Below are 20,652 nucleotides of genomic sequence, written 5' to 3' on the forward strand. Positions count from 1 at the left end.
TTACTAAAGAGTTACAGAGTTGTTTAAATGAATTAGAATGAAAGATATGAAGTCTAAAGTTAAAAATATTATTCTGCTAAATGCTCCTGTTTTTGTTGGTTCCCATTTTATATATCATTTAAGGGAGATTCCTATGAAATTTAAAACTACCTTAAGCTTATCCTCCAAATGTTCCCTCCTCTGTGTTTGCTTAACTCCTTTTCTTTCTTTTGTGGGGAGAGGCATACAGAAGTATGGTATTACAGTGAATTTAAGGCAGATGAAGTAAATTTTATTGGTACTCCAGAAAATAAACTGAAATAAAGAAGTAAATATTTTGGCTTAAAAGGATTGTTTCAGAGAGGCCATCCTATGTAAATTATTTTAGTTATGAAACCAAAGATAAGAAAATATGACATGGCGAGTAAATTTCTAAAGAAATATATTCTTCTCATACATACTTTTATACTTAGGAAAAACTGATTTGAAAAATTTATCATCCAAAATTATTACCTTATCAGTTATTTTTAAAAGGTTATTTGTATTCTCAAGTATCTTATATTCCATTTACTCCTTTTAAATTATTTTTAATTTTTAATTATCTGATATATTACTAAAAAAAAAAATTCAAGTCTACAGCACCCAGATATCCTTCTATAACTCTGAGACTGACTTCTGTGTATACCAGCTTGTTGGTATATGACTATTCTTTAGATATGATTGAGGATTCTAAATGGTACTATAATTCACAGTTCAAAATGTATTTTTCCAGAGACTATAAATACCATAAATAGAAATAGGTATGGTTAAACAACTTGTTTCTGGAAACAAACTATCCAAATCAACATCTTCTTAGCAAATGACTGACACAAAAGAATACTAGACTCTGGACTCTGAGAAATGAACTCAGGGTTACAGAAGGGAGAGGAGTGGGGGATGGCGTAACCACGTGATGGGTATTAAGGAAGTCATGTGTGGGAATGAACACTGGGTGTTATATACAAGTAATGAATCATTGAACACTACCACAAAAATTTATGATATACTCTATGCTGGTTAACTGAACATAATAAAAAAATAAGTAAAATAAAAAAGAAAACTACAATGAAAAATATGTGGTATCAGCAATAAAATATTCTAAGCTATATATTTATGGCAAAGTGGCATTAGCAAAGAATATATGGGGAATAGATAAAGTAGGTGCATAGAATATTACCAAATGGATACTGACAACCACCTAACTTAGCAGCACTTGCCTACTACATTTTTTTTCCTTTGGTACTCTAAGGAAAATGAGAAATCAAGAAAACAAATATTTCAGGAAAAGCAAGAAATTTAAAACCTGAACTTAGCAATATTATTGTTTACTGTTCCCTAACAAACATATATAAGTAAAAGAGCAAATAAACAAAAGGGCAAATACATCGTTTAAAATTAATATAGGGTCTCTGAACCCCCTAACTTTCCAGGCAACCTGGGGAAGGTTCAGAAGGGAGCCAAAATATTAAAAAATCCTAAGTGATTTTGAAATCTTTGAAAAAAAAATTGGGTATTTTAACATAAATCTACAATCTTCTTGGGATAGTGAAACACTTTCCAGTAAAATTAGCATGATAATTTTTCAGACATGGTTTCCTTAGAGGCTAAGTTCACTGACTTTAGCAGAGAATAAGTAATTTTTCCCCCCTTGGGCGACAAATACAACAAAGTTACCTATTTCTAGGTTTTCCATATACTCAGGCTACGGAAAAGCACAGATAATACAATTGGTGGCTAAATGACATAGTTTTCTGCCTTTGGAGAAATCTCTACCCAATTCTTTTTGCATTTGATGTAAGAATGAATATAGTTGAAGGAAGATAACTATGGTCTCTTGAGTTCCATTTACCTCAATTCAAAGTTATTATTCTGCTAAGCTTTGCTTTTTTCCCTTTTAGTTATAGTTAGTTTAGTCTGGCTGACCATTTAGTTGATGGGAAAGACAGAATATTTGCCTTTTGAACTGGCGAAGTTGGCTAAATAATGCAATTAATTAAATGGGCAAAAGTCCATCTTTATTCACATTCACATGTCTAGGAAATCGATCATTATACGTGCAGCTTTTATCTTCAATGCACAATGTGGAGTTAAAACACCACCGAAAGTTTTCCACGGCACCCTGACCATTATGTATTAAAAAAAATACTGACCTTGATACTGAACAGTAAACTTTAGGTATTATAAAGCAAACAAACCACATGTTAATATTATAATACGGAGTCAAAAAACAATGAAAAAAGAAATATCATGTAGTTAAACTAAATCTGTACCAGTGTCTTCCATAACTACATATGAACCAGCAGCTCCTGCTTTTGACTACACTGTTGATCAATGATGAGGAACCTATCCTGGAACTCTCCAGACATGGGAAGTCACACTAGGGTCATAGCCCAAACAAGGTTTTAAAGTCCTTAACTACTTTTACAAAAACTATACCTAATCTAAAGAATACTCTACTTGTACTCTTGATTATTTTTCAGGTCTAAGGTGCGTAACTTCCTGAAGAACATCTTTAATAATCAGTCGGAGATTCTTCATCCTTAGGTAATGGAAGTCACATTTCCACAAGCCAACATCCACTGCTGGCAACAGATGCATCAGAACCACCAAATCCAAGGAGATTATTCAATTCACATTTTAAGCCCGCCAAAGAAAATAGAGCTTTAAAAAAGTCCAAGTGTCCAAAGAGACTGTTTTGGCAAATACAGTTTCAAAAAATACAAGTCATTAGCTTAATGTAGAAGTCGACTTTCCCAATGCAGAGTTTATTACTGGCAAAGGATTCACCAAGGTCTGCCAGTAAAAAGGGGAGAACTATTGGAAAAGTGATCTATGTACACAATTCCAATTAAGTTATAAAAGCAGTATATAATTTAGGAAAGGCTTGTGCTGCACTATTATGACAACAAATGTTAAATCAGAATCAATTGTCTGCCATATTTGGAACACAACACTACTACTGAAAAATCTTGTGTAAAACTTGCTTAAAAAGGAAAAAAGTATCAGAAAATGCCAGCAGGTGTTCCAGGATTGTTCATTATAATGAGATACAAATTTGGGGATCAATTAATATAGATCATAAACCTAGAAGGAACTTAAGATCTCATTTTATATATGAGGGAACTGAAGCCTTGAGAGGTAACATGACCCGACCATGGTCACACAGGACTATAGGACAAAGTTAAGAAACTATACCATGTTGAGTCCATTTGATGCTTACATTGACCTACTTGAAAAAGGACATGTTGGAGAGGAGAAGGGAGTTGGGGGAAATCGGAGGGTGAGACGAACCATGGGAGACTGTGGACTCTGAGAAACAATCTGAGGGTTTTGGAGGGGATGGGAATGGGAGGTTGGGTGAGCCTGGTGGTGGGTAGTATGGAGGGCACATATTGCATGGAGCACTGGGTGTGGTGCATAAACAATGAATTCTGGAACACTGAAAAAAAATTTAAAATAAATAAATTATTTTTTATTAAAAAAAAGAAACTATACCATGTTGCATCCTAGAAATAGACTAAAGATCTAGGTGTACTCCTAGGATTTCAAATTATGTCATAGATAACAACTAGTTTTTGGAAATGTAATTTAGTCTTATATCTCAGAGAGCACAGTAATGTAGGAGTGACAGAAAAAGATAATGGAGACCAAAAAGCAAGGTACTGTTTATTTCTCTGTGAACTGGTTACTTGTGACACTTGAAAGATTCTGCTGGCTTCTGTTCAAAGAAGTTTATAATAATTAAGCAGTTTTAATTGCCTAGTTTTACTTTTTATTTTGAAAATTTTATTTAAATTTTGTTAGTTAACATACAGTGCAATATTGGTTTCTGGAGTAGAATTCAGTGATCCATCACTTAGTACAACACCCAGTGCTCATCACAACCAGTGCCTTCCTTAAATACCAATCCCCCACCTTGCCCATCCCTTCCCCCCAACCCTTAGTTTATTCTCTATCATTAAAAGTCACTTATGGCTTGTTTCCCTCTCTCCTTTTTTTCTTTTCCCTCCTCCCAAATGCTCATCTGTTTTCTTTCTTTAATTCCACAGGAATTTGAGAAACAAACAGAGGATCATAGGCAAAGGGAGGGGAAAATGAAACAAGATGAAACCAGAGAGAGAAACAAACCATAAGAGACTCTTAATCTCAGGAAACAAACTGAGGGTTGCTTGAGGGGAGGGCTTTCAGAGGGATGAGGTGGCTTGGTGGTAAACACTGGGGAGGGTATGTGCTATGGTAAGTGCTATGAATTGTGTTAAGACTGATGAATCAGACCCGTACCCCTGAAACAAATAATACATTGTATGCTAATAATAAATAAATAAATAAAAATAAATAAATTCCACATATGAGTAAGATCATATGGTATTTGTTTTTCCCTGGCTGATTTATTTTACTTGGCATAATATACTCTAGCTCTATTGACATCATTGCAAATGAATTGCTTAGTTTTTAAAACAGATTTGCAGGTATGTGGCAAGTGAAGCAAGGCAAATACCAAGGCAGCACATTCTAGGAGATAGCTAGGACTCAGGGAAAGGAAGTTTGCATGGCAGCTTAGAAAGAAAGCCAAAAAAAAGACTAGCTTATCCTGACTTCTAGGAAGCCTGAAAATTTAAAAAAAAAATTGTAGGGGCACATGGGTCGCTTGGTTGTTTAAGAGTCTGCCTTCACTCAAGTCCTGATCTCAGGGTCCTAGAATCCAGCCCTGCATTAAGCCCCATGTAAGGGCTCTCTGCTCAGTTGGCAGTCTGCTTCTCCTCCTCGCTCTCCCTCTGTGCACTCTCTTGCTCTCACTCATCTCAAATAAATAAATAAAATCTTTAAAAAAAAAAAAAACTTTATTTGTAATTTGTAGGACTTTTTATGTTTCTCTATCTGAAGTGAGTGATCGCTACATGGATAGCCAGCAAGTTTAAGCTTTTACACTAGTGAAGATGGGTTTGAGAAATACTTGTCTACTCCCTTAGACAGAATAAAATGGTTCTAGACAATAATTCAGGAAAGAAGCAAAAGAATGGATTACAAGAGAATTGAGGGCCTATTAAGTATTAAGACAGTGAGTGGAAGACTCTTACACTTTGGAAAAGATAAGAAACAATGTAAGTGGAATTATAGGTATAAGACTCTGCTTATGGAGAAGCAACTCATATCTTTAAATGCCAAAAATATAAAGGCAATTAAAAATGAAAGAAATCCTATTATTGTCCTTAAGAGGAAGGAGAACTTATGACATTGTTAATTTCCTTTTGAGGGTATAAAAATGGTTATTTGGGGTATTTTAGGAGATTTTTATACTGTTAGAATATAGTGGTTTTTTTCAGGAAGACAGGTATTTTTGAGAGCACTCTACCTTTTCTTTTGTTAATACAAATAATTCCCTACATTCCAGATTGTAGGCTTCATCTCTTATAACATGTAGCAATGTGTACGATAGATGACAAACTACTCATGATCATACCCATAAATGAAGGACAACCCTGGTCTTTCTCTACATTAGTAACTAAAACTAATTTTTTTAGATGGGGGAAGGGTAGCAGAAGAGGGAGAGAAAGAATCTTAAAAAGGTTCCACGCCCAGTGAGGAGCCTGACATGGAGCTGATTTCACAATCCTGAGACCAGGACATAAAGCCAAAATCAAGAGTGAGATAATTAACTGACTAAATTTTTAGTAGTGGGCAAACAAGAGAAATCTTAGCCATCCTCGAAGGTTGAGAAAAACTGGGCATTTTAATAAAAATCTACAATTTCATTGGGAAAGTGAAGCTTTCTAATATAGATAAGGCAATTTCTAATGAAGCTATGAAGCTACTCTCTCGAATTAGCTGGGGGTAGGCTCCTTTATATAGTGCATGGTCAAACATGATTCTCTTTCTAATCCCTCTGAATCCTGGAAGTATTCAGTCACACTCAAGGAAGTAAACTACCTCAGCAGAATGAACTGATTAGAAGATTAAACAGAAAATAGGAAGGCAATTTACTATCCTGAAGTGTGAGATACAATGCCATCCAGATTCTTCCTGCATCATTGACAGAAACTGAATGAATGAATGATACAGATTAAATTAGGCCTTGGGGCGCCTGGTGGCTCAGTGGGTTAAAGCCTCTGCCTTGGGCTCAGGTCATGATCCCAGGGTCCTGGGATCGAGCCCCGCATGGGGCTTTCTTCTCGGCAGGGAGTCTGCTTCCTTTTCTCTCTCTGCCTGCTTCTCTGCCTACTTGTGATCTGTCTGTCAAATAAATAAATAAAATCTTTATAAATAAATCAATCAATCAATCAATCAATCAAATGGGCCTTAAATGACTCTTACTGCTGTGAGGCATTTTCTAGAGCAGGGTGGTATTATCATCTGTTTTTCCAGTTAAAATTATAGTTTCGTAGATATGGATAGAGGAAACACAACTAGCTATGCATATACAGCTGAAGAACCATGTTGGGTAACGACTTATGATACTAAAATGATTATACTCCCAGACAAATGTTAAATAGTTCAGAAGAACCAAAAGATTATGTTTAACAAGACCCACACAGTTATGATCAAGGGGCTTTAAACTCAAATCAAAGAATAAAAATAATCTTCAGTTAAAACTGCAGGACTATGAGTAACAATGATATTATAGAAAAAAAAAGTGGAAGAACGAGCAGGTAATTATTAAGAGGAGAAATACAAACAAATAGAAAACAAATCCAACAACCTAAAACAAGGTGTGTGTTTATAGAGTGCAAACCTGCAATATCAAAATAAGTAAATCTCAGGGACTGTTAATACTTAGTGGAAAGGAATTCATCAGTGGGAGCTGGCATTTGAAAGGAATGTCTTACAATATTTTACAACAGAAGGTGGAAGATACCTATAAATGAATTTATACAAACACACACACACACCCACACCCACACACACACACGGAGATTCTTGAACATGGAGATTCTTGAACATGAACATAAACAAAGGAACCCCTCCAACTCCCTGGCCAAGTGAGGCTAAAAGAAGTCAACAGTTGTATTATCAAATGGAGTTTGGTCACCTGACCAGATGGATGATCTAGATCAGGCTTTCATAAAACATGCTGCAAACAAGTAGAAGGATAGTATCAGCCATGATGGGGACATTAGCTATTCACATGTACTGGCGGCTTAATTTTGCTCAAATTAGAGCATCTGATAAATTCTTGTCATGTGGCTAAAAAATTCATCCTCTACAAATAAACGATGTAATGAAGGGAACAATTGACAACAATTTCACACATAAATTTAAACAAAAACAAAACTAAATGATGTCAAACATGCAACTACATTTGTGGTTGGATATTCTGATAGGGACTCATGATATTCTTAGGAAGCAGAAAAAATAGTGGATATGACTTAATGACCATATCTAAAGAACAATGACTGGCAGATTTATATCAACCTTGAGGGAGACCTCTAGTTGGTCTATTCTTGATCTGGTCCCACAAAACTTTTAAAAATCAGTGACTTGAAGAAACAGTAATATATGTATATGTTTCCAGGTGACACAAAGCTGGGAAGGAAAATTAATATGCAGGACAAAATAGTACATACATCAAGTATTGACTGAGCACCTTTTATGGGTAAGATGTCAAAGTGAATGCAACGATGAGTCAAGATAAAATACTTCCTCTCAGGGGTGCTTGGGTGGCTCAGTGGGTTAAAGCCTCTGCCTTCACTCGGGTCATGATCCCAGGGTTCTGGGATGGAGCCTCGAATTGGGCTCTCTGCTCAGCAGGGAGCCTGCCTCCCTCCCTCTCTCTCTCTCTGCCTGCCTCTGCCTACTTGTAATCTCTGTCTGTCAAATAAATAAATAAAATCTTAAAAAAAAATACTTCCTCTCAGGTTCCTTTTCAACAGGGGCAATAAAAATATGTATAATGATCAAAAAACAAGAATATGGTAAGTTCCATAAAAAAACCTTAAGTGGTTGCACAAATCCCTGAAGGGAGATATTACTCCTAGAGAGGTGGAAAACTATAGAACTAATATTGAGAAGGGTTTGTGATTTTGTCTGAAGAATGAAATGCAGGATTGGGAGCAGAAGGAAACAAAAGTTGGGTAAGAAGATTCTGGGATTCAGGTTGGCACAATAAACTGAAAACAATAAAATTAAATTAAACTTGGATGAACTTGCAGTTTTAGGATGGCAGTATAAAGATTTGCTCCCCTTTTTCTTCTTGAAAATTACCCTCAAACAATTAGGTAAAAAGAAATAAAACACAAACACTAATTTTAATGACTAAGAGGAATATATGAAGCATTACACATGGAAATTAAAAGCAGATAAAAGAGTGATTGATGACTTAGCATAGCAAAGAAAGGCCAAGTCCATGTGTCAGAAGAGGGGATACCACAAGTAGCACTTCCAGAACCTTGGAACTATTTAGGAATTAGAAACACACATACCAAAGGCAAAAGAAAGGCAAAGGACTGAAAATTGGGCTAAAAACAGGAAAAGTCTGAGGCAGAAGAAATCGAACCCCTACTAATACTCAGTGACACTAAGCAAAAGGATAGACAGAATCTAAGTGCCAAGCAATGCCATAGAATGACAGTTAAAAACAAAAACCAAGTTATTATTTCTTAATATTTTAAAATAAAAAATATTTTAATGTTATATATAGTATAAAATATTTTTAAGAGCAATACATATGCCCAGTTTCCAGTCCTAACTTTAGAGATTCTTATTTAGTATAGTGAGAATCAGAAACATGTTTTGATAATGTTTCTTAGTCTGAAACATTATCTTTATCAAGATAAAATAGCATAGATGAAAATGTAGGTATTTTCATTTATAGGTAAATACTATTTGCCAGGTATTGTTCTAGGAATAGTACAGTACACAAAAATTTCTCTACCCTCACAGAGTCTGTATTTTAGTAACTGAAAAGACACAAAGTATGTAAAATAGATTGTATTTTCTATCTTATTGGCCAGTTACATGAAGAAAAAACAGCAGGGAAGGGGAAAAAGGAATGTGGTCAGAGAGAAGGTAATATTTGAGTAAAAATCTGAAAAAAGTAGGGGAACCAACCATCAAGATAAGATACCTGGGAAAAAGTGTTTCAGGCAGAATAGCTAAGGTAAAGGGTTGAGACAAGAGATTGTCTATATGCTTATTCAAGGAACATCAAACCAGCCAGGAGAGCTGGAGGAGAGTGAATGAAGATAAGAGATCAAGGGTTACGAGGGATCTAAATTATAAAGGATTTGAAGTGGCGGGGGTGTGGGAGGTTGGGGTGCCAGGTGGTGGGTATTATAGAGGGCACGGATTGCATGGAGCACTGGGTGTGGTGAAAAAATAATGAATACTGTTTTTCTGAAAATAAATAAATTGAAAAAATTAAAAAAACTTAAAAAAATAAAAAATAAAAAATAAAAAAATAAATTGTATAGGATCTCATAGGCTTGTGAAGAACTTTGGCTTTTATTCCTAGTGAGATGGTAAGCCATAGGATTAGAAAAGTGAGTCATTTACACACACACACACACACACAAGATATACTTATGAATCTGAAAAACAATGGAATTTGTCTAGGTAATTAATAACAAAAACAAAAATGTTCAGTCATGTCTGGGAACCTACCTGGCTAAATAAATCTAGACATTTCCTAATACAGTACCTTAAAGTGAGTGTATAATAAATATTTGTGGAATAAATGGACAGTAAATTTATACTAAAAAGGAAAATAAGTTTTTGAAGTTCTTAGAAAGTCAGAAGCACTGTATTAAGAATACAATTATCCTAAGATGTAGTCTTTTACCAAAGATTCTAGGCATTCTTGTAGATATCATCAAGTAGATATTTCTATTTCCTATTTTACATATGTTCAGCAAGCAAAGACTAAATAAAAAGTCTTCCAGAGTCATTTTGAAACTTTTCCTCTTCTGTTTGAAAGAGTAAGACAGTTTTTAACAGTCCATATTTTAAGCTTAGCAGGGCCTCACTGGGTTCTAGATTTACAAATTTAGTTATCATAGTTCATGCACAAACTAACCCTACTTTATTCTTACAAAAAGAACATTATATATTTTCATCTCAAAGTCTGGTTTATTTTTTTCCAAAGCCTAGAACCCAGGGTTTTGGCTGTCAATGAAGAATTAAGCAAGTGACAAATTCATTTCTTCTGACGGCTAGGGAAAGTGAATGTACTTTCTTCTTCCCAATGTCACTTCTGTTGCTTCTAAATGAACCAATCCATTCTTTCTGCCAGACACTATTTGTTTTTAAATTATTGGGTGATAAATAATGTCATGGACAGCAAAACAAAACTGCCTCTTCTTTAATATTAGTACTTCTTTTGCTTGACAGAATTCGAAAAATATATAGTTTTTTTAATTAACCAAAAAATGATGAAGGGCTAGCTCCTTCAGCCTCTGCAACAGGACGTTCTACTGAAATGAAATTAACTTCTGCTATTACAGGCAATTGTAGATATTTTTGGTATCAGAACATTTAACGATATCTCAGGAAAAAAAATGAATTCTGAAGTCATATAATACTAAAAGATCTACCTTAAATGGCTAAGAGACTTAAATTCTCTTCTATGAGTAAACCACTGAAAGATGAAATTCAAAATAAACATACACAAAACCCATTATTTGTACTAGCATATGTGAATTAAGTTAAAGTCATATGATTTAAGAAACAGTCCACTTTCATTCCTCTGATATGTCTAAGATTTGCTGATAATTTTATGTAAAGAAAAAAATTTACATAAATTTATATTAAACTACGTTAATTTGAAGTGTGAGCTCAATTTTAACTAGAAGGTTCTGACCTCTGTTTACTTTTTATCAGGGTATTAATTAAACATAGGAAAGAAGTAAAAGAGTAGAAAACTTGGTCACTCAGTTTAGCAGTTTTCTCAGATAGGAAAAATAACAATGAAACCTCTAGGGTTAAGAATTTCAAATGAGGCTGCTAGACAGAGAAGACAGACCAAATCAGCTTACCACTTGAACCATTTTGAGATATCTGGCATATCTTGGATCCTTGGCTACAGTTAAGATATTTTCTGGTGTTACTTCACTTTCCTGTGGTCCAGAGTCTTGTAAACTGTTCTGCTGTAGAGAGTATTGGGTGTAAATCTTTAGACAATTCATAGAAGGGGTCCATTATGTTACTTAAAAAGGGGTGTATCTTTTTATAATTCTAAAGCAATCAATATCAGAAAAAAATCTTATTTCTAAATTTAAATACCAATAATTTAATTATGGGATATATGTTTCCAAATATTTACAAATACTTAAATATGATTTCAGAGGAAGTTCCATTTAACTTCAACTAATATTATTCCTTAAAAAATGCAAATATATTCATGGCATTAAAAAATACTAGAATTCTACTTTAGTTGTCCCCAGAGTGCCAATATAAAACATGAACTATAGATGGACATATTATTTTAATAAAACTTTTAATAAAGCTAATGAAACTATTTGATTTGCCAATGGTTCAACTCTAGCAGATAGCAAATTGATTTTCTAGGTAACTCCCATCTATACAATTGAATTCCTCATTTATTATATAATTTTACTCCAAGTGTATATGGCTATTCTATCATCTTAGAAAGCACTGCGTGGAGAATCTGTGGAAGAGAAGCTCATTTTTCCAAACAAATTTATCTAGTTTTGTATCTTTCAGCTACTGATGGAACTATTAATGTTAATCCACTTACAATAAAGAATACTGGGGAATGGTCTTTTTAGATAAAAATGCTTTTATCATATAGGCAGTTATCACTTTGCATAGTACTGTGTTAAATGAATAAATGTTTCTCCCATTATATAACACTAAGTATACAAAACTGAGCGTGTGTGTGTGTATGTGTGTGTATATATATATTTATACATATATATATATAATTCATCTTAAAAATACATGAATACAAAAAATCCAAAACATTTAATTAAATAAAAAATTCAAACAAGACCCAAGTATGTTTTTTAAAAAAAATTATGGACAATAAACTCATACAATAGTACAATGGAACAAATGAGAATTAATTACACATAGGATCAACGAATTTCAAAACTCAGCCTTAACTTTGCCTAATAACCAAGATCTCAACAAGGTTTAATTATGTCAGCCCTTACACCTTTGCTATTTGAATGACCCGTTAAATCCTCTATCATATCTCTCAACTGTCCTTCATTTTATTCTCAATCTCAATCTGCACAATTGGATGTTCTATTGTGAGTAATGATATGATCTGAACCATGAAATTAAAGTTGCAGAAAAATCAGTATGCAGAAAAATCAGTATGCAGAATCCAAGACTTGGGTCTTTGACTCATATAGATTAGAGATTGAAATGAATGAGTGATTAAAAAAGTCCATGATTATACTTTATCAGATGAGTGAGTTTGTAATGCCCATGGAAATTCTGTGTTAAGTAGTACTTAAGTCCATCTCAAAATATTAAAAATAAAACATAAAAAATAACAATAACAATGGAGAAGAAATAAGAAGTTGATTTGAATATTAATATGCTGAACAGGTATTTTATCAAGCTACTCAACATGCAACTCGACCACAATTTTTTAAACCCAGGAAGCCAACAGATCTTCATAAATTGTCCAAATGAATTAATATATATATTTAAAATATAATTAACAAAATATACCAGATTGTTCTGAATTTTAGAAAATTTAGTTGTGATTACTCGTAATTAATTTTTTGAAACAATAAGTAGGACCAACACAATCACATAAGTTTTAAAATGCATATTATAGATGGCATTCATAATAACACCTGAAAAAATTAATATTCAAAATTAAGACAGATACCACCACTTAAACATATGATGGCTAATATCCACCAAAGAATAACTGCAAGATAGAGTGAAAACATTTTCTTAATATTTTTATACATGCCTGTTTTAGAAAAAGCATGGTCCATATTTAATTAAAAGGACCTTGTGAGGTTAAACTTCTCTAAAACACCTGGATTTTTTTCTTGTATATTATATATATTTCAGTGGCCATGATAATACAATTTGCTATATTAATTAAATGGACGTTAAATTTTCTAATATCTAATTGTTAAGTAAATGGTCATCTATTTTATTCCCCCAAAACATATAACTAAATTTATGGCTCCTCCCATGGGCCTTGTAACATGTGTGTTCAATATATTTAATGAATTCAACATAGGTGCTGGAGACAGTGTAGCACCGCAGGTGAGAGCAGGACTCTTGGCACTGGATTGCCTGGGTTAAAATTCCAGCTCTTACACTTGTTCTTTTGACCTTCAGTAACCTCTATGTATATCATTTCATACATCAGTGAAGTAGCAGTGATAATATCGTATTTACTTCATAGGGCTGTTGTGATAATTAAATGAGTTAATTTCTGAAAAGCACTTAGAAGAATTGCTTTAGAGGTAAACAGTTAAGCACCCTCCGAATGTTAGTCATTATCATCACAGCCAACATAATCATAACCTAGAAAATATCCTGTGAAAGAATCTCCAGGTACAAACGCAGAATCTCATATAGCTAAGAAGTCAATTTGTTCAGTATAACTAGATAGACCAATATCTTAGTGATTATTTTATTTTGAATTTTAATACTCACTGAGATACACTAGAGACTATCTATTCTGCAACAATAAGAATTTTTATTTGTTGAAATAAAAAGTAATATAATATTTAAATGATTGCTCGGCATAAATGAACATTAAGACACAAGATCCAAATATAAAGTGTGGCCCTTACCAGCATGCTGATTTGAACAAATCAACTCCAAAACCACACTTTTTAGATACTTGGTATTTCTAGATCAGTATCTCTCAGATTTCAAGAGCCTATGAGTCACCCAATGATCTTAGGAGAATATAGATTGTGATTCAGTAGGTCTGGGATGGAGCCTGAGGTTCTTTGTTTCTGACAAGGCCCCCAGGTGATGCCCACGCTACTGGTACGTGGAGTAATCTTTGAGTAACAAGGGGTTAGATGACACTTGGAATTATTGTTAATTGTATTGTGTATGATAAAAGCATTGTGGTTACACAGGAAAATGCCTGAACTTTTCAGAGATGCTCAAGGAATTACAAAGTGGTGAAATGCTATGATGCCTGAGATCCACTTTAGCAGGTGATAAAAAAAAACAGATGAAGCAAATGTAAGAAAATTTTTACCCGAGAATCGGGGTAATGGACATTTAGTTATTAACTGTAATATTCTACTTTTGTGTGTGTTTGAAGGTCTTTATAATAAGACATTTTAAAAGTATCCTTATAAAAATGTAGGAAAAATGTCCACAGTGAACTTGAAGAGCACTGTTATGTTCAAGATTTCTCTTAGTCCTATTTTATAGTTTCTCTTTTACAGGCAAAGAAAATATTAACTTCAGGGAGTTCTTCAAAATAACCATAAAACAGTTAACTTTTTTCAAACTTCCTTTTCTATTTCAAGGTTTTAAAATGTTACTATTCAAAGTTTTACATCTTTATTTAATTTCCTTCAAACCTGCTGCTAGGTTTGTCTGGTTTAACCAAGAAGACCTACTCATGCTTCCTGGAACTTAAATACTTACTTGTGATTTCTCTGAAGCGGTTTCAGAATGTGATTCTTTTGTGACACCAGTGACACTTACAGGTGATACTTCAAATGTCACATCATCTAGGCCTGGGATAGATGACAACTGAGAAAAGAAAATTCATGTTGGCATTTGAAGATAATATTAGCTGCTTAGTTTATATTTATATTATTTTATAATATAAAACATATAAATATTTAGAATATTTATTCTTCTTATGAGTAAATATTTTATTATATTTATATATTTATATCATTTTATATTATATTATTTATATTAGATACTTAGTTAATATTAGCTGTAAGTTTCTAAGTGTGTGAGTTTTTGATAGCTACCTAAAGTTTTTAAGCCTATAGAAATAGGGTATATAAAATCTCATCTTTGGTGTCTGAAATTTCCCATGCCATAAACTACTTAAATGTGAAAAGTATTCACAAATAAAATATTTTCAAATAATTTCTCATAAATCTGACTTCACTCATAACTATTCTTTCCCTAGGAATTATTTTAAAAAATATAAGGAATCTTAGTGTAAGAAATAAAAGCATAGACTTTGGAGTCAGATTGTCTAAGGTTAAGTCACAAGCTATGTGGCTATCTATAAATCTCTTTAATATCAATTTTCTCCCCTGGAAAGTGGGGATAAGAAAACTTAACTCACAAAGTTGTAAAAAAAATTTTATTAAACATATTTTGTAGAAAAAAAGTCCTTTGCAGCACATTTTAAGTTTGAATTATCTGGGAACTGACATAACTTCTGTCATCACATTTTAATGTCTGACATAGCTGATTATTTTTTTCTTTCTTTAAACATTTACCACTAAATGTTACTAAAATATGTTATTTTTTCATAGACAAAAGATGGGCATGCTCTCAAGTGGTTATGTATTTCAGGTTGGATTTGCTGGATCCAAGCAAACACTCTTTTCTGATTTCATTCTGATATCAGTGATAGACATTTGTCAGATGTTTGGCTAACTTTAGGAATTAATTTTATGGCTATGGAAATAATTAAGGCTAATTTGTCCATACAATATCTTAACTTGTGACTATGGACTCTTAACTCAAGAATTCCCCAAACAGTAAAAATAAGGCACATACTCATAATGAAGAATTATGAAGAAAAAAAAAAACCCAATGGTAATAAGATCTGAAGCAGCAATATTCATTGAGAACTGCTGACTGATGACAGTACTTAGCACAGTGCCCCAGGCCCAAATAGTTTCAAGTAGGTATGGCTGCTAGGAGATTATGTTCAACATGGTCAAGGCCAGGTACCCTAAGTCTCCAAGCTACAGAAATGTTTTGAGAGAAATGTAGTGGCTGAAGTCCACAAGATATAGAAAGCACAGACTAGACATTCTGATCCTTATGCTAAAGCTTTAGCCATTTTACTTTCCCATAAATATTCAAAATGTATTTTTAGATTAATTTTTTGTAAAAGGACAAAGTCACAAAAATATACTATTATATAATTATACTAATTATTATCTTATAACCAGGGAAAACACTGTAACGTAAGCTTTAAAATCAAAACTCTTTTTTATTTTTGCTAGTTATATTATGTAATTTCTGACATCAAAATTGGTACTCTTCATTAGCATTCAATATATTTGCAAATAGAAAATAGCTGATATTTTCTCCAAATTTTGCTCTGGAGCAAAATTTGAAGTTTTATGTAATTTTTACTGTGTTATCAAATGATTACTATAATTGTGAATTTTCCATCAAATGAAGTGAACTACAGAACATCCCGATTTGTTAACATGTTACTTACAGGCTTTTGACTAGAATAATGAAAGAAATTTCAATTCATGTGTACATTTAAAAAAACTCAGTTAATGGTTCATAATGAGTATTATTTTCTTTGTAATTATAATGAATTAAAAACAAACAAAAAAACACTACACCATCTCATGGATGCAGAAGCTAAACTGAATTCATTCCCAAATGCAATTAAAGTTTAAGTATGACTGAGAAAGTGGTATATGTGGAGCAAAGTTTATACTCCTATAAGTTATTCAGAAATACAAACCTTTGCATCCAAAATATTGAGAGTTGTTTCAATTTGCTGGATACGAAGAGAAAGGTCTGCCAGTTTCTGGAAAAGAAAGATTTGAATATAAGAATAAAGTCTGAAATGAACTCTTAACAGGATAACAAAGGGCAGATTTGAAAATTTAAAAAAAACAAACTATGGTTTAAGTATTAGTCATTTTCTAATATAGTATTCTCTTATTTACATGAGTAGGAATGGGAGCTCAAGGATTCTGTTACCTTCATTAACATGTTTTATGGCTACTTTATAAAAACTGTATTCATAGATAAGCAAAAATTACCTTATCAGCCTTAACAAAGTCATTATGACAGCCATAATCAGTCACCGGGACCAGAATGTAAACTTCTTCCAGAATAGAGATTTTTGTTCACTGTTATATACCCCATGCCCAGAACAGTACCTAAAACTTAGTCTAATCATTGTTTGTTGATGAATGAAGGAACTCTTCATATAAAACAAGAATAAAAATTAGCTCAACACAGCCTGGAACAAGACCCGTCTTTTTAAGTTATTTAAACAAGTTTTGCAATTAGTAAACATAATTAGTCCCAAATTTAAATTTTTTAAGTTTGAAAATTAAAGAAGATGAAATTAGAAGATGAGTCAGTTCAGGTTGGAAAGAAATAAAACAAAGAGAAAAAAATCAGAGTACTAAAAAGCAAAAGGAATCAACCTACCATCAAAATCCAAGATAAAACAGAACCAAAAGCTTACCATGCTCTGGTTATTCTGTACAATTAAATTACCCTTACGTGTGTGTACTATTTACAGCCACACAAATAAAAATAACATCATAAAATATGATCCATAAGAGCATTTACTTAAAACTTTCTAATCCTAAACGTTATTATACTCTGTAATACAGTCCAAGGGCAGTTGGCACATTTACCAGTTGGCAGATGTGTGGCACTCTGACTGCTTTCCGGGGTATTATCAAGATCCTGACTAACTCCTAAGCAGAATTTTAACACCCTCAAGAAATGGTCATTTGACGGCGCCTGGGTGGCTCAGTTGGTTAAGCAACTGCCTTGGGCTCAGGTTATGGTTCCAGAGTCCCAGGATTGAGTCCCACATCTGGCTCCCAGCCCCATGGGGAGTCTGCTTCTCCCTCTGACCTTCTCCCCTCTCATGCTCTCTCTCAGCGAAATAAATAAAATCTTAAAAAAAAAAAAAATGGTCATTTGGCCACATGTAGAGGGGAAAAATACTGAAGGCAGCCACAGTGGAATTAGAGCTTTTAAGATGAGCACCCTGGTATCTACAAAGCTATAATTAAGAAATAAAACAGTAGAACATAGTTTTTTTTAAAAATTATTTATTTATTTATTTTAGAGAGATAGAGAGAGAGAGCACAAGTGGGAGGGGCAGGGAAGAAGGAGAGAGAATCTCAGGCACAATCTGTGCCCAGTGCAGAGCCCAACTTGGGTCTGGATCTCATGACCCTGAGATCACGACCTGAGCCAAAACCAAAAGTCAGAGGTTCAACCGAATGTGCCACCTAGGCCCCCTAACATCTAGGCTTAAATGGCACTTAAGGCTAAGTTTAACTTTGAGCTCTAGCATTTGCTCACATAAGGCTTTAATGTAAACATAAATACAGGTTTATATATCATTATATGAATGAATTCCTCTCCAAATTTTAAGTGTTTTCTTGGAAATCATGGAAATTAAATTTTTGCAAATTTCATCAGTTTTTTAATTCATTAGAAAAGCTTAATAATTGCAGAAATCCTACAATAAGTTAATTTGTAAAGTGAGATAATTTTTAGTTTATCTAAAACTACCTGTATTGGTTGGATTAAAATAAACAGAAAAATATGAGTTAAAATTAATTTTTGTTTAGATATATTTATATAAATGTACTTTTATTTATTTATTTAGAGAGTATGTGTCCTTGAAGGGGGTGAAAGGGGAGTGACAAAGGGAGAGGGAGAGAGAACCTTAAGCAGGCTCCACACACAGCAAGGAGCCCAAAGCATGACCCTGAGATCATGACCCAAGCCAAAATCAAGAATCAGATGCTTAGGGAGACCTGGGTGGCTCAGTTGGTTAAGCAGCTGCCTTCGGCTCAGGTCATGATCTCAGCGTCCTGGGATCGAGTCCCACATCGGGCTCCTTGCTCCGCAGGGAGCCTGCTTCTCTCTCTGCCTCTGCTGCCACTCTCTCTGCCTGTGTGCTCGCCTGCTCGTGCTCTCTCTCTCCCTTTCTCTCTCTCTCTCTGGGAAATAAATAAATAAAATCTTTAAAAAAAAAAAAAAAAGAATCAGATGCTTAAATGACTGAGCCACACAGGTGATCCTATATAAATAAGTGTACTTTTAAGCAATAATCACCATTATTATAAACATCTGAGCATTTACCTTACTATGCTACACTGCGTATGCCAACATATCATTTGAAATCTCACATCAAATGTCTAAAGAAGGAACTGTTATCATGCCAATTTTAAAGAGAGAAAACTGAGTTGTTATACAAGTAAAATAATCTGAACTCAAACGTTCCAACTCCAGATACTATTTTTGAAAGAATTTTAAACTGTTTGAAAGAATTATACCTTGTTAAAACATGATGCCATAGACTCTGGGTGATGACAATGTGTCAATATAGATTGTAACAAATGTACCACATTGGTGGGGGATGTCGATAGGGAAAGCTATGCTCTGTGAACTCAGGGATGCAAGAAGTATATCGGGAACTCAACACTTTCTGCTTAGTTTTGCTGTGAACCTCAAACTATTCTTTTTAATTTTAATTTTAATTTTTTTAGCTTTTTATTGTATTATGTTAATCACCATAAAATACATCATTAGTTTTTGATGCAGTGTTCCAATATTCATTGTTTATGTACAATGTGCAGTGCAAACTTTCCCAAAAAAGTTTATTAACTAAAAACAAACAAACAAACAAAAACCCAAACCCCAAAATCAAAAACAAAACAAAAAAACCTCAAAACATAATTTAAAAAACCAAGATGGAAAATTCCCAGGCAGTGCATAAATAGAATTTTTGTTAATAAAAGCTAAGAAGTCATCAACCCAGTTCTCCCAAAGACTAATATGCTACTGTGTAAAAAAAAAGGAATCAAATTATTCTGATATAATTTCCTAAAATAGATGCTGTTTACCTGGAAGTATTTAAAAAACTTTTCAGGGTTCTAACCCTGAAAAACTAAATTGTCCTTAAATGGATACTCAAATACTCACACAGGATAGGTTAAGGATTTTAATACAAGACTTAATAAACAAGCAAATAATGATGAAAATATTTATTTGGAAAACTACTTGTTGATAAGGAAGACTAAAGAGGCTTGGAAAAAAAAGGTTATACTTTTTAGAGCAGTAATTCCTAGTTTTTTTTGAAACAGATTTTTTTAGTATATCACCCTTTTGCTTTGACACTCACTTTACCATTCTCACCTATGATTATCAAAACCTAACCAAAATAAAATGACTTTTCTAAATAAAACAAGATTACATGAAAGATTTATTCATGCAAGATATTAACAATGATCTAAAGATCAATATATTTTAATTTGTAATTTATTTCAATATCTTTGATATCTCATCTAATAATAACTGTAAGTGAAATATAAGGAAGTTACTAATTTAACATAAAAAAATCCATGATTTCTGCTGGCAAGAGTCTCTCCTGAAATTTTTGTTGACTAAATACCTTTAAAAGATTTTAATTAATTAATTGATTAATTAATAGCATGTGAGTGGGGGCAGGGATAGAGGGATAGAGGGAAAGGGAAAGGGAAAGGGAAAGAGAATCTCAAGCAGACTCCATGCTGTGTGTGTAGCCCAACATGGGGCTGAATCCCACCACTTCGGAGATCATGACCTGAGTGTAAACCAAGTGTTAGACCCTTATTTGACTGAGCCACCCAGGCGCCCCTTTGTTGACTAAATTTAAAGAAAATGTGAGGGGCGCCTGGGTGGCTCAGTGGGTTAAAGCCTCTGCCTTAGGCTCAGGTCATGATCCCCTGGGATCAAGTCCCACATTGGGCTCTCTACTCAGCAGGG

At 33.6% G+C, this 20,652-nt stretch overlaps 1 protein-coding gene across 5 annotated transcripts in view; it reads right to left on the bottom strand.

Annotated features, from left to right (window-relative positions):
- WASHC3 (WASH complex subunit 3) overlaps positions 1-20,652 on the bottom strand; it is a 120,242-nt gene that overhangs the window by 93,730 nt on the left and 5,860 nt on the right. For 4 of the 5 annotated variants that reach the window (XR_009356926.1, XR_009356925.1, XM_059186670.1 and 1 more), the window contains exons 3-5: positions 16,604-16,669; positions 14,566-14,673; positions 10,986-11,096 (exon numbers count right to left, since the gene is read on the bottom strand). Coding sequence is in view for 3 of the 5 variants with exons in the window: in XM_059186670.1 (XP_059042653.1) it covers positions 10,986-11,096; positions 14,566-14,673; positions 16,604-16,669 (285 nt within the window). In the remaining 2 variants the exon portion in view is untranslated. The remainder of the gene's footprint in view (positions 1-10,985; positions 11,097-14,565; positions 14,674-16,603; positions 16,670-20,652) is intronic. The other variant, XM_059186672.1, reaches the window with a different exon arrangement.

This window comes from Mustela lutreola, chromosome 8, assembly GCF_030435805.1.
Source record: "Mustela lutreola isolate mMusLut2 chromosome 8, mMusLut2.pri, whole genome shotgun sequence".
Classification (NCBI taxonomy): domain Eukaryota; kingdom Metazoa; phylum Chordata; class Mammalia; order Carnivora; family Mustelidae; genus Mustela; species Mustela lutreola.